This window comes from Hippocampus zosterae, chromosome 10 (genome assembly GCF_025434085.1).
Source record: "Hippocampus zosterae strain Florida chromosome 10, ASM2543408v3, whole genome shotgun sequence".
In the NCBI taxonomy this organism is placed as follows: Eukaryota; Metazoa; Chordata; class Actinopteri; order Syngnathiformes; family Syngnathidae; genus Hippocampus; species Hippocampus zosterae.
In genome coordinates, this window is record NC_067460.1 from 7,070,399 (window position 1) to 7,090,652 (window position 20,254).

Genomic DNA, 20,254 nt, shown 5'->3' on the forward strand with positions numbered 1-20,254 from the left:
ATAGATAGATAGATAGATAGATAGATAGATAGATAGATAGATAGATAGATAGATAGATAGATAGATAGATAGATAGATAGATAGATAGATAGATAGATAGATAGATAGATAGATAGATAGATAGATAGATAGATAGATAGATAGATAGATAGATAGATAGATAGATAGATAGATAGATAGATAGATAGATAGATAGATAGATAGATAGATAGATAGATAGATAGATAGATAGATAGATAGATAGATAGATAGATAGATAGATAGATAGATAGATAGATAGATAGATAGATAGATAGATAGATAGATAGATAGATAGATAGATAGATGACGGATGGATTGAAAGAGCGGGAGAGAGAAAGGTAAAGGAAGAAACAAAGTAAAAATCAAACATCAACTTTTCACCAAATCAATAACTTATTTTAATCAGAAATTAATTTATGTGTGCCTAAATATGATGCTGAGTTTAAAAAAACGTTACTTTTTTAATGCCATCAATTTTTTTAACTTTGACTTTAAGATTGTATGTACCATGCGTTGACGTTTCAGGGGGAAAAATACACCTGTTGTTGAACGTAACCTTTAATTCACAAATCTGATTACATACAGTATATGGACTGTATTACATATTCTTTTATTGTTATGAGATTATTATTACTGTTGTTATGAAAACCTGATGTGCTTGTGAAAAAGCGATGGCAGATTCGGAATTGGCGAAAAAACATGATTTTACAAAATTTTATTGCAGCCCTGATTTAAAAAAAACGAGTAAAAATCGTTTGCCAGTGTTGCTTTTAAAATGAAGTGAAAATGACATGTTGCAGAATATGGTACTGTTTGCTATGACAATAGAATGAGTAAGTATTTTAATCAGAAGACTAAAGGGTTAACCTCCCTCCATATGTTAAACGTAATTTGAAAACATGAACTGGATTGAGTCCAATACACAAAATTGTCCCAGCGCTGCCAATTGCCTGCGTTTCTGCGAACTCTCCAATGGACAATTTCGAATGCCGTCTACCCTAATGAATGACTGTGTCCAGGCAGTGCAAGGAGAAAAGCTTCGCTTAGCACTCGATGATGAAGTGCAAACAGGCCATCATCGACTCTCATTGTTGGAGGGGGTTTGCGGCGTGAATCCCCGCACCTTGTGGGAAGTGGCTCCCACAGGAGACGTTCTGTGACATATGCATTAAAATAACACCTTGCGCTCACACCTCGCTCGGCGCTTTTGGCACACCAAAACCGATTGAATGTGACACGTTTACGCGGCGGTGCAGCGTAAAGACACTCGAGGCGAGTGTTGCTTGTGGAAATATTTCCCACATTCCCTGATGTGAACGGTGGGAGTATGGGATTTTAAAATAAGGCAGTTAATGGACTCACTTCTCCCAGACAAGTCGTTTATTGATTTGAGTTAAATATGCGTTTATGTGATCGCTCACGGTTTTGTTGTGCCACAAATGGGTTATGTCATTGATTTGAAATGAGCATTTCGGGGCTGATGCCAATTCATTTCCGTGTCTAAAATGCCTTGCAGATAAATTCTACTTTAAATAGCGTTTGGCATTTGCGCTCATTCAATTTAATGACATCACAGCGCATGGGATTTTAAGTGGAAGTGTCCAGGTTTGAGCTCTGGGGTAAGCCAAAAGAAACAATAGAAAGGAAAAAGTTGTGCAGAGAGCCAGTACAAATTGAATAGCGTTGTATTTAGCTGTTCCAAATATTTTCATTCGTTTCTGTTAAGTCACTTAGGTCTGAGCAGTTATGGGAGTTCAGCCAACTCAAAACGCACATGCATTTTTCACAATAAAGTACAAGCTCATGATCCTACACTATTTCTGTCATATTGTTTCTATATTTATGCATTGGAGAGTCATTTGACGTAAGACCGAACTAAAAAGAAAATAAAGGACAACTAACGTCAAGATACAGTATTTAAAGAGGAGATCAGAAAGCAAGTTTCTTTCGCTTGTAATATATGGATCACGAAAGCGGTCAGGGTAGGATTAGAAACTCATAATACAACGAACTAAGAACTGTGCAGTGAGGATTGGGAAGATTGTTAAAATTGTCCATATTTATATGTAATTCGCAAAGAATGACGGCACGACATTCACGGAAGAAGTTTAGTCTTCTAGGGGCCCCTAGTGGCGGTGGTGGTGGTGGGATGGGGGTGTGGTGGGGGGTGGGGGCTCCAATTGGTAATCCAGCCTTGACCCACCCCCATCACCCATCCCACCTATTATCCCCCCCGTCACCCCCCGCACCCCTCTCTCTCTCTCTTCCCAGCCGGTGGCTGCTTCAAACTGTCAGGGAAGCAGGCTATAAAAGTGAGAGGGACGGCACTTCGGAGGATTGTGGTCCACACTGCACTGAACTTGTCACTTGTTGCTCAAAGAAGAACACTGCTGTGCCATAAAGGTCTCTTATGATCTGCGATTGCAAAACAATTGCAGGGATTGCAATTCTTTTTTGAATAACAATTGCAGGGATTGCAATTCTTTTTTGAATTGCAATCCGTGAAGAATCTCGCGAGCAGAAACCAGCAAACGGATCGCGGCGATGCTGGTTCCACGTGTGCTCCGCTCGGTGTTGTGCGTTCTCAGCTGCGTTTGTGCGTGCGTGGAAACCGCCTCGCGCCTCAAGTCTCACTCGCTGCCTATCCAGTCTGAGAGAGAACCTCTGCCTTCTAAAGGCCTGTCAGGTAAAGAGCTCTATTACAACTCATTCGAGAAATATATGAATTATCATGGCGACAAGTTTTCTTTGAAAGTATTGATCGATATCTAAGTGTCCTTGTGGTTTAAGCCTCTCTCTCCTTTGTTGCTTCATGCGTAACGTAAAGGCACACATGTGAGTCATAACCACCTTTTTGATGCATGTGTAAAATCCCCGCGCGTTCAAAGCTTCTTGCAGGTTTTCACGAGGCAGTAAACGAGCCGGCAGAGCACCTCGATGTGTATAATTCAGCAATGGAAAATCTAATCAATCGACGTTCCATGACAAGCATGTGCTCCTTGATGATTCATTTCAAACTGAAGTGGCCCACAGTTTGGACTAGTTGAAGAAGTGCAATCATTTTAATAGGGGACAATGGAAATCTGTTTATTCTCAGCATGCACAAAACTAAATCAAGATGTTACCATAGCAATAATAAAAGACACTAGCAGTGAGTCGAAACAGGATGTGCTCTATTTCAACTAGTTTGCAACTGCAGTTCTCCTTTCATTTAATTGGCAAATACAATTTAAATCTCATCATTAGCTTTTATGCACTAAGTTGAATATAAGTAATTTTCTTTAAAAGGAATAATCTGGAACATGCCGTATAATACGCCAGTGAACCTCTGGTAATCGCCCTGTGGAAAGTTGAATGGCTCCCATGCATGGAACCAAAATCTGTGAGGCATTCCGGCCGTTTCAATTCCTCTCCAACATGCCAGGGCATTGAGCTGTGCAGGATGTTGCTGGTTCACTGCAAATTGGATACTTTCTTTGTGTTACACATTTTTTGCTCGAAACCACCAGTTAGTGGTGAAGTCATGCCAAATTGTTTATGTTGTAATGTTCTACCGAGTCAAGAATGTACTATTCAATATTTCTTCTCCAGGATGCTCATTTGGGGGTCGTTTCTATTCGCTAGAGGACTCATGGCACCCAGATTTGGGGGACCCCTTTGGTGTCATGCATTGCGTCCAGTGCCACTGTGACCCTGTAAGTTTTCAACGCAAACTACATGCTTTCTTTTCCTTATCACACCATTTTGTAATAATCTCCACTGATGCCGTGCAGCAAAAGAGTCGCCGTGGAAAGGTATTTGGGAAAGTCAACTGCAAGAACATAAAGCAGGACTGTCCTGATCCAGACTGTGATGATCCCATCCTGTTGCCGGGACACTGCTGCAAAACCTGTCCAAAAGGTAAAATCTGTCTCTATTTTCTTTTCTCAGATCAAGACTCGAGAATTATTATTAATATTCATTTATTTATTCATCCATCCATTAACACAACCGCTTATGCTCACAAGGGTCGCGGGTGAGCTGGAGCCTATCCCAGCCATTTTCGAGCAAAAGACAGGGGTACACCCTGAACTGGTTGCCAGCCAATCATCGGGCACATATAGATGAACGACCATTCACACTCACAGTCACACCTAAGGACAATTCAGAGTAATCCATTAACCCAACTATGTTTTTGCAATGTGGGAGGAGACCCACCCAGGCACGGGGGGGGGGGGGGGGGGGGTTGGTTCATGCAAACGCCACATAGGAAGGCTGGGGAATTGAACCCTGTAGCTCTGCACTGTGAGGCGGACATGCTAATTAGTCAACACTGTGCCGCTCATTTATTATTATTATTACTATTATCATCATTATTATTATTACATTTTATGTCAAGCACCTTTCAAAAAACTCAAGGAAATGGAACAATAACATATTTCGGTTAAAATCATAGAAGAGAAATGCAAAACAAAATTTATATCAAGGTAAGTTTCGCATAATTTGGTCAATAATGATAGAAACCATTGAATTTCATTTGAGAAAAACATGATTTTTCTGATATAAATACTGTATTTGAATTGGTGGCAGTTGTTATCATTGAAATTGTATTCTTTTTTCTAAGAAAAAAGGATATTCTTCAATTGAAAAAACTTGTTTAAACGTGTTTACCAATATTTATTGAATTGTAAAATTATACAGGACATGCATCTATGTATATACGGTATACCAGGGGTGTCAAACTCATTTTTGTTGCGAGCCACATTAGAGTTACGGTTTCCCTTCGAGGGCCGTTAGGAATTCTGGGAAACCATATAAATGTTTAATCACCTATAGCCACATATTACATACACAGCGCACAATAAATTGATGGATAACTACTTTTAAAATTAGAAGTCAAAAATAATGACTGGTATTGTGGATTACATATGACAATTTGAAATTTTGGTTCAGCCTTTAGCAAGCATCAAGGAACTTGACATGCTTGATTTGCTCTCGCGGGCCACATAAAATGATGTGGCGGGGCCAGATCTGGCCCCCGGGCCTTGACTTTGAAACCTGTGCAATATACGTTCATGCTCACCTACATATGTGGAATGGCAGTTTCAGAAGAATGGCTCATCAATTGGGCGGCATAAGGAGATTAATTTATTGTCCAATTAAGATGGGACAAAGCCTAGCCCAAATCTCTTCACTAACGTAAACACACCGCCAATCCATTTAGCCTCACGTTGTTGCCGGGCTTGCCGACACACAGCTGCACATATTCAATTCCATCTTATTAAAATATTGCTCCACTGACGCACGCATGTACACACAGGCGCAAACTGTGTGGGGGTACATGCTGCTTTTATTCAGTAGATTGGGTGTTTTTTCGGTGTCTGGTAATTGAATGGAAAGTAAAAGGTAAAGCATCGCAGCCTCCATCAGGGGGACAACACTGAGTTCTGTGTGTGCGTGTGTGTGTGCGTGCGTGCGTGCGCGCATGCGTGCGTGTCTCCTGTCAAACTCAGGATAGGGTCAAGACTGCGTATGTGTTATGGTTATGGTTGACGAAAAAGGTTGAGTGCATTTTGTATTTGTCTTAGCTTTGGCTAAAGGCAGCTTGCATATTTGTGCAAGTGATGGAAAATATATGTGTGTGTGTGTGTGTGTGTGTGTGTGTGTGTGTGTGTGCGTGTGCGTGTGCGTGTGCGTGTGTGTGCGTGCGTGCGTGTAGCTGGTGCACCTGAGTGTTGACTATTACTAGGTTGGGGGGCCTTGAGTGTGACACTACCCAGAAGCCAAGTGTGTGTGCCCTGTGGAGCATTGACAAGTGATGATGTGTGTATGCAAATCAGACACCAAGAGAGAAAGCATTATGTCCGTTCGGTTTCTTAAAAAAAAAATCTGGTTTATTTTGGGAAAAAATAACAATAACTTAACAAAGTGTCAGTGCTTTGGCATTTGATCACGTTAGTGCAAGAATTTATTTTGTGATATACTTCCTCTAACAGAAATGACGATCCATCAGTTTCGGGTTACAGGTCAGTAAGAGAGCCGAGATTTGTTCTTTGGGCAAAAGTACAACATCCTGGATGTGTTCCCCAGCCAATTGCAGGACACCATACACAGTGCCATGACAAAGTATTTGCCCCTTTTTACATGATTTCCCCACGTTGACTTTTCAGATCTTCAAATATAAAGCTTAGACAAAGATAAGTAAATATAAATTGTATATATGTTGATTTCCACCCATCCATCCATTTTCTGATCCCCTTTAACCCGACAAGGGTTGTGGGGTTTGCTGGAGCCTATCCCAGTTGACTTCGGGCAGTAGGCGGGGGACAACCTGAACCAGTTGCCAGCCCATCGCAGGGCCAAATTTGATTCATAAAGGGAAAAAGATCTTCAATGCTAATTGACCCTGTGTGGAAAAGTACTTTGTTAAATGGTGACTTGAATCACATTTTTCCGTTCATTTTTACGGATTTCATCCAAGCCGGATTAGCACCAGGCGTGTTCAATCAAGAGAACAGAACATGTCTGGCAAAATGACGCTGGTCAAAAAAAAAATCTCAAAAAAGCTACAACAGAATGTAGTGATCCAAAGAAATTCAAGAAAGGATGAGAAATAATTCATTGACCTCTACCAGTATGGAAATGGTTACAAGGAGTTGCAAAGGAGCATGAACTCAACACTGATTAATTTTTTTATTAGGCAGTGTTTGATGTCTACTACATGCTTTTCGTCTTTCTCACTTGCCATGCTTCCTCTTTGGCTGCCCATGTTCACATATTTCATACTCAAATGCAAATGCAGGAACAAAGGCAAACAGCTGACACTATTGTCACATCTGTCCACCAGACTTTGGGGAACACGTAGCAGAGTGTGCTTTGAGAATGTTGTTTGGCCTTGCCTGATAAAAGAGAATACTCGCTCCCATATCCAGAAGAGAAATAAGATTTATGATATACTGTAATTGCTTAAAATGTGACTTGAACTTAATTCGTTTGCTGTCGTTGTAGTTGTGGCAAATTTAGATACATTCCCACAACGTTTGGTTCTTCTCCTACGTGCAGGTGAGGAAGGCAAGAAACAAACTAATCCGATTCCGGACAGCTTTGAGTATTTCCATGAAAAGGGCAAAGGCAAGGAGGACGACCTGCACAAATCTTACAATGACAGATCCTACCTGAGCTCAGAGGACATGGGCCCGGAGGAGAGCCGCACTGGTGAGTTGGAACACCCACAGATGGACCACCAACCCCCCCCCCCCCCCAAAAAAAAAACACTTAAAAACTGACATCACTCATGGCATATTAATTTCGAAAAAAAACCCCATTTGAGCCAGCATGTGTTACAGACAAAATTACTCACCCTCTCTGCAGACTTTGTAGCGCTGTTGACAGGAGTGACAGAATCATGGTTGCCGAGCTCCAGCGCAGTTGCCAGAGCTCGCTTCTCCTTGACCAGAACCAGCCTGGCCTTTTCCATCACGTACCAAAAGTAAACAGTCGCCAAGAATGAGCAAAACAAGAGCGTAAGTAAATGATTGCCACCACTCCACTTATATAATCGATTGTTATTCCAGAATGGCCCGTCCCAGTAAAATCCTCTTCCTGGGTACAGATGGCGCCGCTGCTTTTGAGTACAAAGTCCCTAAGGGACAGTCCGACATGGTAAGATTTCATCTGGAAAAAGAAAATCATCATACTTCTGTTAGCAGTGTTTTCATGATGTGTGCATGGATATATCTATGTGCTTCCTGAGAGACAAAATAACGACCGTAGTCATGTATGCATTGACTTTGTGCCTTTTGGCGAGGGGGGGGGGGGGGGGGGAGTCACACCGCAGCAATAAACAGCGGCGCACGCACACGCAGTCTCCGGCTTCATGAGATCCCTTAAACATGAATCACTTTGGCTGCAAACAACAAGTACTCACTCGAATGGAGAAAACGGAATAGCTCAGGGAAATTGAGCGTCTGCATTAAAAAAAACGAAACTATCATCATAAATTTGTCAGCGGTTATATGGATGTAACAGTAGTAGCATTTTCCCCAATGTCTAAAGCGATCGCTACACATCACCTCCTGCCAAAATACACATATGGCACATTCCATTTCGGGCTGAGCTCCGTAACGCAGGAGCCCCTTAAACACAGGTCCCAGAAATTGGCCTATTATTATTTTTAGATAAATGTCAGTGTCAAACACCAGACAGCCGTGTAGAAAACACTCCAGCGCATAAAAGGAATGAGAGGGAATGAGGGAGTGTGCCTGAGCAAAACTTTTGGGAAGGAGTGGATTTTTCACATGTTACATCACCGCCTAGCAAGGGGACAAACATGCGCTAATTAGAATGGAGATCACCCCTGAACTATGAGTTATGAGGCGCCGGCACGCGCACACGTTTCTTCTCCTGCAGGCCGGGGGTGAAAGAAAAGTCACTTGTTTGATGTGTTGTCTATGAGCGTCATTGGATAAATGCTCGTCCGTTGATTCAAATCTGCGCCGTCGAGAATGAATAATCCCAGATTTACTCATTTTGTTTTTTGGTTTTGTTTTGGACAGATCTGCGGTGTATGGAAAAACGTTGCCAAGCCTTTTCTACGGCAGCTGCAGAATGAGCAGTTGCACATAAGCATGAGCGCGTCAACCGGTAGACCGGAGGAAGTGGAAGGGAAGGTCATCAAACACAGGGCTCTGTTCGCTGGTGAGCTTTTCTGAGATGTCACAATGCATCGCATTGTCGATCTCTAATTACTGGTATTTCTTAATCTGGTGATCACCGACTGACGCAAAATTCTAGGACGCTTGGAAAAATCAAAGGAGCCTTCATTAAATATAACAAGACCTTTCATGTTCCAATTTTGGTTTGAAGCAGCCATTTTGGGACACAAAATAAAAAAGACTCAAGGATCTCAGCATGAACTAGAACAAAAGTCTTTCATTTTGGTTTTATGGTGCAATTTTTGGATGAATTTCAGGTTCCCAAATTTGATAGACTCTCACGAGAGAATTTGCCCAAATCAGCTCTGATCAGTATCCTTGATCAGTGGTTCTCAAATGGAGGTCCAAGTACTCCTCAGGGCGGTAGTTTAAGACACCTCAGCAGATTACTTGAGATTTTAAAATCAATTTGAAATGCAAAAAAAATAACATGGCTTGGTCACATCGGTTACCTCCCTGCGATCAAGAATGACAAAGATCCTCAGGGAAGCACGATCCCGAGTGTCTCACTAAAATGTCTCACGAAAGACAAAAAAGACTCAGCTCAGTACAACAGTACAATGTTTCGTTTTGTTTTTTAATTATCAAGCCGATATTTCAAAACTTTTTTTCCTTTTTCGCAAATCATTTTTTAATTTAAAATTAATTTAATGGTTTATTTTTATGAACAAGTCCTTAATATTATCCCAAAGGAGAATGCTTTAAGTTGAATAATTTTTAGGTACTCAAAACCATATTTATAATTCAATTCCTTCTTTCTTTTGTTTTTTCAGTTATATTTCTAGATATCAAAATAGCTCAACCGATATGACTAAAAATACAGCTTCAAAGTTGAATAAATCAGACACTGATGGCACGGCACTCCAGGGTTTTTTTTTTCCTTTCCAAAATGCTTTGCACTGATTAACGCCGTACTTGGCTGAAAAAAATTTCACAATGGCTACATCAAGAAGAAAAGATTGAGAAGCACTGCCCTTAGACAAAGGTGCACAAAGGCTGAATTGTGGGGCGGGAAGGGTTTGCCATGAAAACAGGAGTTAATATTGTAACATGGCGTATGATGATGATGACGATATCACGGAAATTTGAATATCACGATATCACCGCAATCGTTACATCCCGAATCTCACCAGACGATTGATGTCTTTTTAACTAGTTTACATCGCTACACTGCATCCCATGACATTCTGCAGGTGTCCCTAATGGAGTGACCAGTGAATTGGTTATCATATGTTTATTATCTTGTACTCAATAATCTCAGTGTTAACAAAGTGGCAGAGTCGTATGGACATTTCCGAAGGTTCGTAAGCGAATACAAATACTCAGTTTATGTTTATTATTCATTGTGGACAGAGACATTCAGCTCAACGCTGACGTCAGAGGAGGAGAACGCAGGCATGGGAGGCATCGCCATGTTGACGCTAAGTGACACGGAGAACAACCTCCACTTCATCCTCATTCTTCAAGGCCTTATCAAAAACAAAGACAAAGGTGGAGGAAGTGGGTTGACTTGAAAATACTGTATAGAGTAAATTAAGGGACTCATTTATTTTACTTTAGGGGAAAGAAAAGACATTTCTGTTGTGGTTTATCACTTCATCACTCATTCTGTCTTTGCATCTATTACAAGTCTTAAAAGTAAGGTTAAATTTTGCCCTCTCTTTTTTTTTGGTCCACAGAACCCCTTCTGCTTCCTATTCGTGTGCAACTGCTTTATAGGCAACACATCCTGAGAGAGATCCAGGCCAATATCACATCTCATGTGAGTAATTTTCAAAGCAGCTGACAACTATTTCGGCAAATAAACAGCACGAAAAATAAGCAAGAGCGCTTTCATAAGGCATTGCGAACTACTCTCCTCACACATGCTCCGAGATGTTGTCATTGATCTTTCTGCACTGTTTACAGTAAACTGTAAAAAAGAAAAAAAAATCCATGCTTTTAAGTGAATAAAATGTATCAGGTATGTAAATGTAAAGTTTTGGACACTCGTAACCAACAAATGGTGAATAGACACAAAACCTTCATGGTAGCATATAATAAGTGGGGTAGTTTAAGGGCTTTGATTCTAGTTTTAAAATTAGGGGGTTGCTGTATTTAAAGAGCCCAAGATACAGTAAGACTCTTTCCCTTAGAGATGGATGTGGTCTGACTACCACATCCTAGCGCTGTTGTCACCATCGCTCTGATCCGAGCTCACTTATCTGAGTTATGATAAAAGAAAAAAAAATGGATTGAAGAATGAGAGGAAACAGCAAAGAAGAAAAAGTGTTTTAGTGCAAGAGAGTGTCTCTTTGCCGGAGACAGATGTGAGGCCGGGATGAGGGATGGAGGAAGGCGCTCGACAGAGGATGGACTGCATCCACACTTCTCACACATGCCAGTGGTTAGTGGTCTGTGGGCCGAGATGGATGGAGAGAAGAAAAGGGAGGGGAGGAGAATCGATGAAAAGAGAGCCTGGTTTTAATTCTGCCTGGAATGGCGTGAAGGACCGACGCGTCTCTTTCAGGCCTGTCAGAGAGCGTGACCATGTGAAAAAGTTTACGCTCAGCTGCCGCCGCGGCTTCTTTTTAATGTACTTGAGGTCCAGCTGACTCATTGTGAATCAAGCAGAGTGACTAAGGCATCCGAAAACATGTCACACATCATCCTTCTTTCTCCGTTGTGGACTTCATACTTTGTGAAGGCTGTGAAAGAATATCAGTACTTCGCCCCATACTCTCCTCCTGATTGTGTCTGTTACACGTTCAGTTCTTTTGGCTCCTCCCAGCATGGATTTATTGGATACGTATATTTATACTGAGTTATATTTGTACCGAGCTGAAGCCCCACTGTCACAAAAATAAAAATCTCTTCACCGCGCGCGTTCATCTGCGCTGTTCATCGAGCATTGCGCTCCACTGCACTCAGCGATGTGCATCTTTCTAGAGTGTAGTCACTCTGCGAGGAATTCATCTCAGCATGCAACTGCAACGCAAGCCAGCTTTTTAAAGCATTGTTTTTACGCGAGTCCTTGGGAACCTTGAACATGGCCATTTGTAGTCTTGATGCACTTTTGGTTGAGCAAACTCCTCTGCGGGAGATTTTATTCTTCCTTCGCTCTTTTGCTTGGCTTGGCTATCCTTCGCTCATTTTTGTGAGATGTTTTTTTTTTAGGGTGTAAACAGCTGGTTGATATTCGATGTGTTGATTCTGGGTTTAATGACTGTGGTTGGATACGGGAGGGAGAATTTTTCAGTTCAATGACTTTTATTATTTGTGCAATCAGCATCTTACTTTCTGTTTGATCGGTTCAATCTGTGCAGGATCCAGATTTTGCGGAGGTGTTGACAGACCTGAATAGCCGCGAACTCTTTTGGCTCTCTCGCGGGCAGCTCAAGATCGCCGTGGCAACAGAGGGTCACCGTTCCCAGCAGATCTCAGGATTCATTACTGGCAGAAAATCCTGTGACAGTAAGTACAACCAAACGCATGCCTTGTTGAGACTGGACACGGTTCTGGGAAATGTCTCATGTCATTGTTAAAAAAAAAAATTGAAAAACGCACAAAAATATGTTTGCTTACATCTTTGCGTCGGAGATCTTAAGTGCGCTGTTTTGCCTTTCCCCATAGCATTTCTCCCTTACAGTTCTGAGGAAGAATCGCTGGAGTTTTCATGTTCTCCCCATGCTTGCATGTTATTTTTCACACACACAGCGAAAGTTGGCTTGCACGTCTTAAGGTCACAGTCCGCTGGACCTGACAGTCCTCGTCGGTTGTTACTGTTGGTGCTATGATGTCATGTGTGAAGAATTTGAACCCAACATGATCTTTTCACTCTCACCTCTGGTCTCTTTTCTTCCTCTTCTTGATCATTCAGTCTCTGAGCACATCTACGGCCTCGTTTGTTCTGCTTTTTTTTTCCTTGCCCCTTTATTCATTTTTTATACATTGTTCTCTCCCCTCTGCTTCTAATTCCCACTGAATCCTTTTAAGCCTACTGCATTCAGCGAGGGTTACCTCATACCAAGACTTTACCTTGGGTGTGTTTTTGTGAATGCGCCACACAGCGCGACCACATATGCTATCGTCATATGGATCTGCAAGGTCTCACATAGGATCAGATGTTGTCGGTCATAAAGGTGCCCTCGTTGACTTTTCATTAGACACGCGCATGCTAACACAGTGTGAGTGTGGCACACACCTCTTTCCTTTAAACCAAGAAGCAAATATGACAGTCGTCGTTGTCTCATTTTGCATGCTGTCACACGACAGCAGTCTGAAGGGAGATTTTGATGAAAGTCACTTATGTGTGGTTCAGCTATCCAAAGCGTGCTGTCCAGCGGTGATGCGCTGACTCCTGGGAAGACAGGAGGCACGGGCTCCGCCATCTTTAACCTTCATGATAACGGCACGTTGGATTATCAGGTATGGATCTGTTTGGAACCAATGTTAATTTTCATTTTACGCGTTTCTCAGCTACAAGTTGAAAAAGTCTTTTGCTAGCTTGTTGTTTCAACGACCTTAGCTAGAGCTTCTGACTATTATAAAGTGTTGAGTTTATTATTTCTCTATTTTTTATTTTTTACAGTAAATTAGTAATACTGATGATGTTTGTTTGGTGGATTCTCATAAGAAAATAAAGTAATATCAGCAATTTCAATGTAAATTCCATATCTGTTCCCCCGTTCTCAGATTCAAGTTGCAGGTCTTACCGGAGACATGATCGGCCTCACAATCGAGTTGAAACCACGGCGGCGAAACAAGCGCTCTGTACTGTACGATTTAACACCGGAGTACAATAAGGCCACGGGAAGAGCAGTGGGCAGCTGGAGTCGCTTAGAAGCCCGAAGCATTCACATGCTGCTGCAGAATGAACTCTTCATCAATGTGGCTACGGGTCAAAACCAAGATGGGGAACTACGGGGCCAGATCAAAGCACTGCCCTATAGTGGCCTGGAGGCTCCGAGGCATGGTAAGGGTCATTGGTCGACACAATTGGAGCAATTCAACATTCGCGAAACCATCCCTACAACTCATTCATTGTTCACTTGGTCCTCTAGAGTTGCCCAGCCCTCTTGCCGGCCACTTTGTGTCGCCCCCAATTAGAACCGGGGCTTCTGGCCACGCCTGGGTATCGGTGGACAAATATTGTCACCTTCATTATGAGATTGTTGTGGCTGGCCTCAGCAAGGCTGAAGACCTGACCGTGAATGCGCATCTGCACGGCCTCGCTGAGATCGGTGAGCTGGATGACAGCAATATCAATCACAAGAGACTGCTGACTGGCTTCTACGGCTCACAGGTACATCACCTCAAATATTCTCGAGACTTGCAGTCTTGGCTCCACAGGCCCACAAACGCAGAACCCGTACACAATCTCAGTCTGTTTCAACCCATCGCTCGTCTCCTCCAGGCTCAGGGAGTGTTGAAGGACATCAGTGCAGAATTACTGCAGCACTTGGACCAAGGAACGGCCTTCATCCAGGTCAGCACCAAGCTGAACCCAAGGGGAGAAATCCGTGGAAGGGTATGTGAAGAAAATTTTCCTTGTTACACATCGGTCAGTTTATTTGTGTCTGTCTTATTGAGTCATCACATTTTCATTCAGAATAAGTCTCAATAGAGCTTGACGCGGACTTTGATTCGCTGTTTTGGGGCGGGTATTTCTTCAAACATTCACAGTTAAAAACTGCCTGATGGATAAAGAATATTGAAATGTGAGGAAAAATCAGTCTGTACGTAAAACATAACTGCAAGCAAAGCTACAGGACGTCGATCCGACCTACACACGTGCTCTTGTAAAACAACAATTTTATATGACAAGAGAAGCATTTTACGGCTAAGCTTACAAATGTACTCCAGATGCCAACACGACATAGCAAAGAGAGGATGCATCATCTGGCAACTCTTCCATGTCTGCTATCTTGTGGTGAAATGGTGATATCACAACTTAAAACTACATTCGACCACTGCATACTTGCGGTTCGGCACCCATGTATTGGTGTAATCGATAATAATATTTTTCTGTACTTTTAAAATATTTCTTCTGGGATTTTTTTCCCCACATAACCCCCATTTTCTTGTGTAGAAAATAGAATGAATGTTAATTAGCATTTTTTTTGGATGGATATTTTAGTTTTGTAAAAAAAAAAAAGATTTGATGGCAACCAGTTCAGGTTGCCCCAAAGCCTACTGCCCCAAGACAGCTGGGATAGGGTCCAGTGCAAGTGACCCTTGAGAGTAATGGATCAGAAAATGGATGGATGGATCGCTAAAAATAAACATTTGAGTCCACCTGTTTGAATATCAAACTGGTCCACCACATAAATAGTAAACAGAGAAGTTCCAACATCTCACTGTCCTCTCTTTCAATGTTCTTTACAATCTTGTCATTTGTCCAGGTCCATGCGCGCAACAACTGCGAGTTTGGGAATAAAGGGGACGTTGATGAGGCCGAGTTTGACGACCTTTTTGTCAAAGATCCCGAAATGTTGAAGAAAGACCCTCATACCTGCTCCTTTGAGAACCAGTACCATGCTCACGGAGCCAGCTGGACTCCCAACTATGATAAATGTTTCTCCTGTAGTTGCCAGGTAATTAAAAAGACACCTAATGAGACATACGTTTGAAAGTTGAAACCGTAAGGAAATGTGGTTGTTCTTTTTCAAGTGTGATCCTAACTGCAGGGAAATCTCATTTTCATCTCTCCGTAGAAGCGAACTGTGATCTGTGATCCCGTAATCTGCCCGGTGTTGACATGTTCCAAAACTATCCAGCCCGACGATAAATGCTGCCCAATCTGTGATGGTGAGAATCTTGTTAAATGACGTTACACCAGTGTGCCATATGAGATCAACAGGCATGCTACGGAAAATTTTCCAATTTCACTAGGTCCTAAATTTTTTTTCTGTAGTACAAATATTGTGTCTTTGTTCATCTATCTATGCCAGTGACATATCGTCACAGGCAGAGCAACGTAACAGTCTTCCACTAGATGGCAATTAACCTATTTGCCTTTTGTGTAATTATTATTTTTTTAAACCGATCCCTTTGTTTTGATGATTTTGGATTCAATTCAAATGTTGTATTACTAACCTTACTGGTAGTATGCATCCTGCTTTTGGTATGTAATGATGAGCTATGCCTGCATTCCTTTGTTGCCATCCAGAGAGGAAGGACGTAAAGGACACAAAAGCTCTTGAAAAAGTGGAAGAAAATCCTGAAGGTGGGTGTTTTTCTTCCTCGCATCTGGAATTTGTTTGTGTCGTGCGTCTGTTTGCAAGTATAGACTGCAAATCATTTGGGTATTTCCCTGCCATCTGTCGTCATCGTAACAATCGAATGTCTTTCTCTTAGGTTGTTATTTTGAGGGAGACCAGAAAATGCATGCCCCAGGAACGACATGGCATCCTTTTGTACCTCCCTTTGGTTACATTAAATGTGCCGTCTGCACTTGCAAGGTACACATGCACCAGCACTCACATCTGGCTTTACTTTGCAAGGCCCCTGATGGGTCATTTAACTTGTGTTAGCTCCCAAGGAACAGGTCTGAAGACATGTCTCTTGTATGCTTAGTATAGGAGGTCCTCAGTTTACGCCGATCCCGACATACGAGAGTTCAAGTTTACAAGACGAAATGAAGTCGTCTGTGCAGTGGCGTTAGGCGTACTTGCTTACCGACAAAAATACTTTTCTTTTTGTTGATTGTTTCAGATTTTCATGCATCGATTTCACGTTGCTTTTATGTCATTGGGTCATTTTTTTGCTTGGATTCATAAATGGTAGTCACCTCTCACAGGGCTCAACAGGCGAGGTACACTGCGAGAAAGTGACGTGTCCACCGGTGACATGCAGTCATCCCGTGAGACGAAATCCGTCGGACTGCTGTAAAGAATGTCCGGAGGAGGAGAAGACACCCAGCGCCCTGGAACACACCGACATGATGCAGGCGGATGGGCCGAGACACTGCAAATTTGGCAAGAACTATTACCACAACAGCGACAACTGGCATCCATGGGTGCCCTTGGTAGGAGAGATGAAGTGTATCAACTGCTGGTGTGATGTAAGTACTGTATTGTCAAAGCTAAGAGATATGAACCCAGCCATTATGGACAAACGTATTGAAATTAAACACTTTGGGGCATAAAGCCAGCCCTCGTGACACCCCTTATACCAGGGGTGGGCAATTAGTTTTTGCATAGGGCCACATGAGAACCAGAAAATATTATGGAGGGCCGGATCAAAAGGGTCAACTAAATTCGACATAATATTAATGGGATTTCTTTATTTAAAAAGCAGTATTTTGCATTTTTGCCACGTTTTTCAGACTTTAAGAGTACATTATTCCGTCGTATCGAACGGGATTTGCTTGACTTGGCGCTACTGCGGGCTTCCGTATCGTCTCCCCCTTCCTCCCTATGCTCTGCAACTTCAAGTAACTGTGCCACCTGGCGTTGAAATGCCTGTCATTACAAGTCCAAATGAAATGAATGCAGTCATTGACATCGAACCTTAATTGTGTACCAACCTTCGGCGGGCCGGCTTAAAAAGACCAGCGGGCCGGATTTGGCCCGCGGGCCGTAGTTTGCCCACCTCTGCCTTATATTGTACTGCGAAGCCAACGGCGGGGCGGGCTTTCATTGACGACCGAGGGCGTGTTAGTTACATAAAGTTGAAGCAAAGTTACAAATTTCAAGTTACACTTCAAGTGTCGCAGTAGTTTTGTCCATGCTCTTGCGTAAGTAAGACCTGTGTCAAAGTTAGGCTCATCATGTTTTAATTTAAAGGATGTTTTTTTGCCCTCAAAGAATTCAACTTAAATTTGTATTGAAAGCATTTTGTGATACAGTACAACTTTTGCTTTCGTTTTCCATCCAACAGTACCAATGGTTTGTGCGAAGATGGCACCCTTTGTGTGGTTCGCCCTGTTATCTGTCTATAGCCAATAACCACCTTAGGGCACAGGAACTAGCTAGCATCCTATGGTTGCATCCTACACATTGTCATAGAAAAGAAGGCTCATGTGTTTCACAAAAGTAGTGACTTGCGGTGCATGAGATAATCTAATTGGCGGAAATTTCCCTTGAGAGCACCAAAACCAAACTAATCGGAAAATAAATATTGCACTTACATTCTTTAGATATCCAAAGTGGAAGTAGTTGCGTTGCCTCTGCCAGTGTTAATAAGGTTTGCTTTTGATTTTCATATCCACTTTAATAAATAATGACGTGTCTGTGTTTTGTTTTGGAACCATGGCCAGTCCCTCTGGGTTTCATTTAATAAAAGTGAAAAATGAAGCAGCAGCTCTTTCTCCAAATATCTCCCCCCCCCCCCCCCCCTGCCCTCCAACAATATATCAAACTAATGTCCCTTTGTTATTTCCCACAGCATGGTGTGACCAAGTGTCAGCGAAAGCAATGTCCAGTGCTTACCTGCTCCAACATCACTCGCAGAGATGGCTCGTGCTGTCCTGACTGCATCGGTGCGTGCTCATCACGCCTCTAAAGTTTGCTACACCCTTGACTGCTTGCCAGCCAATTGCAGTTAATCATTCATTGGAATCAGAAATGAAATCTTATGCATCTTCCCCCTCTTTTTTTCCTGTAGATACGAGAGGCAACGATGAACTCGTCATGAAGGCTCTCGACAAACAGCTAAGCCAGACACTGACCTAACCCAGAACACTCAAATAACCCCGATGACGACTTTGCCAACCCTTCACCCAAACCCAGAGCTGCACACTGGGCCCATCAATTCCCCCCCCTCCCCCACCATCTCCCACCCACCTTGTCGTCAGCTTTAAGATTGTAAAAGACAGAAACGAGCACAGGAGGAAAATGAGAAGATGAAAACTTTAACGAATGACAGAATTTTCCAAGGGATTAGTGACCTTGGAGAGGACCAAACAGACGTTACAAACTAGCAGACCTCCGCTTCCTGTCTTGAAATTTTCCTGGAGATTTTTGCTTGCTTAAAAAAAAATAGTCAGCAGCTTTGCAGCATTTGAATGGAAGCTTTAGGCTGTTTAGTGAGTTTCAGTTGAACGTCGCTGACAGGCCTTCTCTTTTGGAGCCCAGCCATAGATACTGTACTATAGCTACTTCAAGTGCTCTCACTGGACAATGTAAGACATGCATGAATGTGTGAATCTGTCTGAATCAGAGTATGTGTGTGTGTGTGTGTGCGTGTGTGTGTGTGTGTGTGTGTGTGTGTGTGTGTGTGTGTCTATGTGTGCGTGTGATGCCTTGTAAATTACAGTTTAACAGCTGTACAGATGACAGAAATCATTCTGGGTGGCAAGGCCCATTTCAACTTTTAGAGAAAAGTGAAACAGGGACAGCGTTTGTTTTTCTTTGTTTTGGGGGAATTTCAGTGAGTTACCAAAAAGATTCTTGTCCCCTTAGAGTGTATTTCCACACAAGTGAACCCGTCAATGTTTTTCTTTTTCTATTTTTCTTGGGGGGAGGGGGGCAGCATTGAGATCACATTGAGAAGCTCCAAGATGCTTTGTTGCTTTTTTCGCTGCCAACCTTGAGCCTCTTGTTGATCTCAGTTTTGCTCCGTTTCACTTGTTCCTACTTTGCCACCTGCCTGTTTGGAGTAAAGTAATATTGTCAGATTTGTTTTCAAATGAAGAACATGAAGCTGGTTTGTATTTGTATTTATTGAATGATGTGGAGCACAAATAAAACAGATGATGGGGAAATCTGCGGTGGTGTTTTTGATACTCCTAATCCCCTATTTTCTTTTCATGCTTAATTCATTTCATTTTAACGATTTCATTTTGTGGGCTGAATATGTAACACAGAAACTGAATCTGAATAATTTATATTTGAAGTTGAATTGCTTAACTTGAATAAGCTCATTGAAAACCTGAATTTGTGTCCCTTTGGAGAAGAAAAAAAAACAATAACGACGTACTGACGACAGGCTTCGTTTTGATACATTGTGAAATATACAGTAATCCCTCATTTAACGCGGGTGTTACGTTCCAAAAAGAATCCGTGATAGGTGAAATCCTTGAAGTAGTGAGTATACGGTATTTTTTAGTTATTATACAACACTGAACTATGTACTGTCACGTTGTGCCCGAAGCGATAGAATAATTGCTTCGTGCACAACAAAATAAGGAAGTGGATCCCCGAAATAGCAGACACAGAAAAGATGTTTGTCAGACAAAATGAGATTTAATATAAACACAAAATACCCGTCTAGGCGAAACAACAGAAGACGCTGCTCAAAATAAGGACCAGGAATGAATAAGGAGGTAACAGAAAACGCTTGCGGAAAAAAATAGCAATGAGAATGATTAGGCAACTATAGAATTTCACACGAGCGGATAAGACTGCACACAATAACAGTCAATCAATTTTAAGATAATAATTTACTCGAGAAGGACTCGGCGAGAGTAATGGCACGGCGTGGAATACTCCGGCAGTGAGTCGACTGCCAGAGCGCCCAAATAAAGCATGTGTAATTAGTCCCCAATGGGTGACGGGTGTGCAGGTGGCAAACAGGGCCTGCCCCCTGCTGGCAAACACGGGACGTGACATGTACAG

The 20,254-nt window shown here is 42.3% G+C and overlaps 1 protein-coding gene across 1 annotated transcript; it reads left to right on the plus strand.

The window, feature by feature from the left end:
• The first annotated feature begins 2,294 nt into the window (after window positions 1–2,294).
• On the plus strand, window positions 2,295–19,625 carry chrd (chordin). The gene is made up of 22 exons (XM_052078862.1): window positions 2,295–2,424; window positions 2,529–2,707; window positions 3,613–3,716; window positions 3,795–3,921; window positions 7,063–7,215; window positions 7,372–7,489; window positions 7,575–7,662; window positions 8,556–8,697; window positions 10,068–10,205; window positions 10,394–10,476; window positions 12,020–12,167; window positions 13,015–13,121; window positions 13,389–13,668; window positions 13,757–13,998; window positions 14,110–14,223; window positions 15,098–15,289; window positions 15,410–15,503; window positions 15,865–15,921; window positions 16,053–16,156; window positions 16,495–16,758; window positions 18,084–18,177; window positions 18,303–19,625. The coding sequence occupies exons 2-22, from the start codon at window positions 2,566–2,568 to the stop codon at window positions 18,368–18,370; spliced, it is 2,859 nt and encodes a 952-aa protein (XP_051934822.1). The 5' UTR covers window positions 2,295–2,424; window positions 2,529–2,565; the 3' UTR covers window positions 18,371–19,625.
• Window positions 19,626–20,254: the final 629 nt, after the last annotated feature.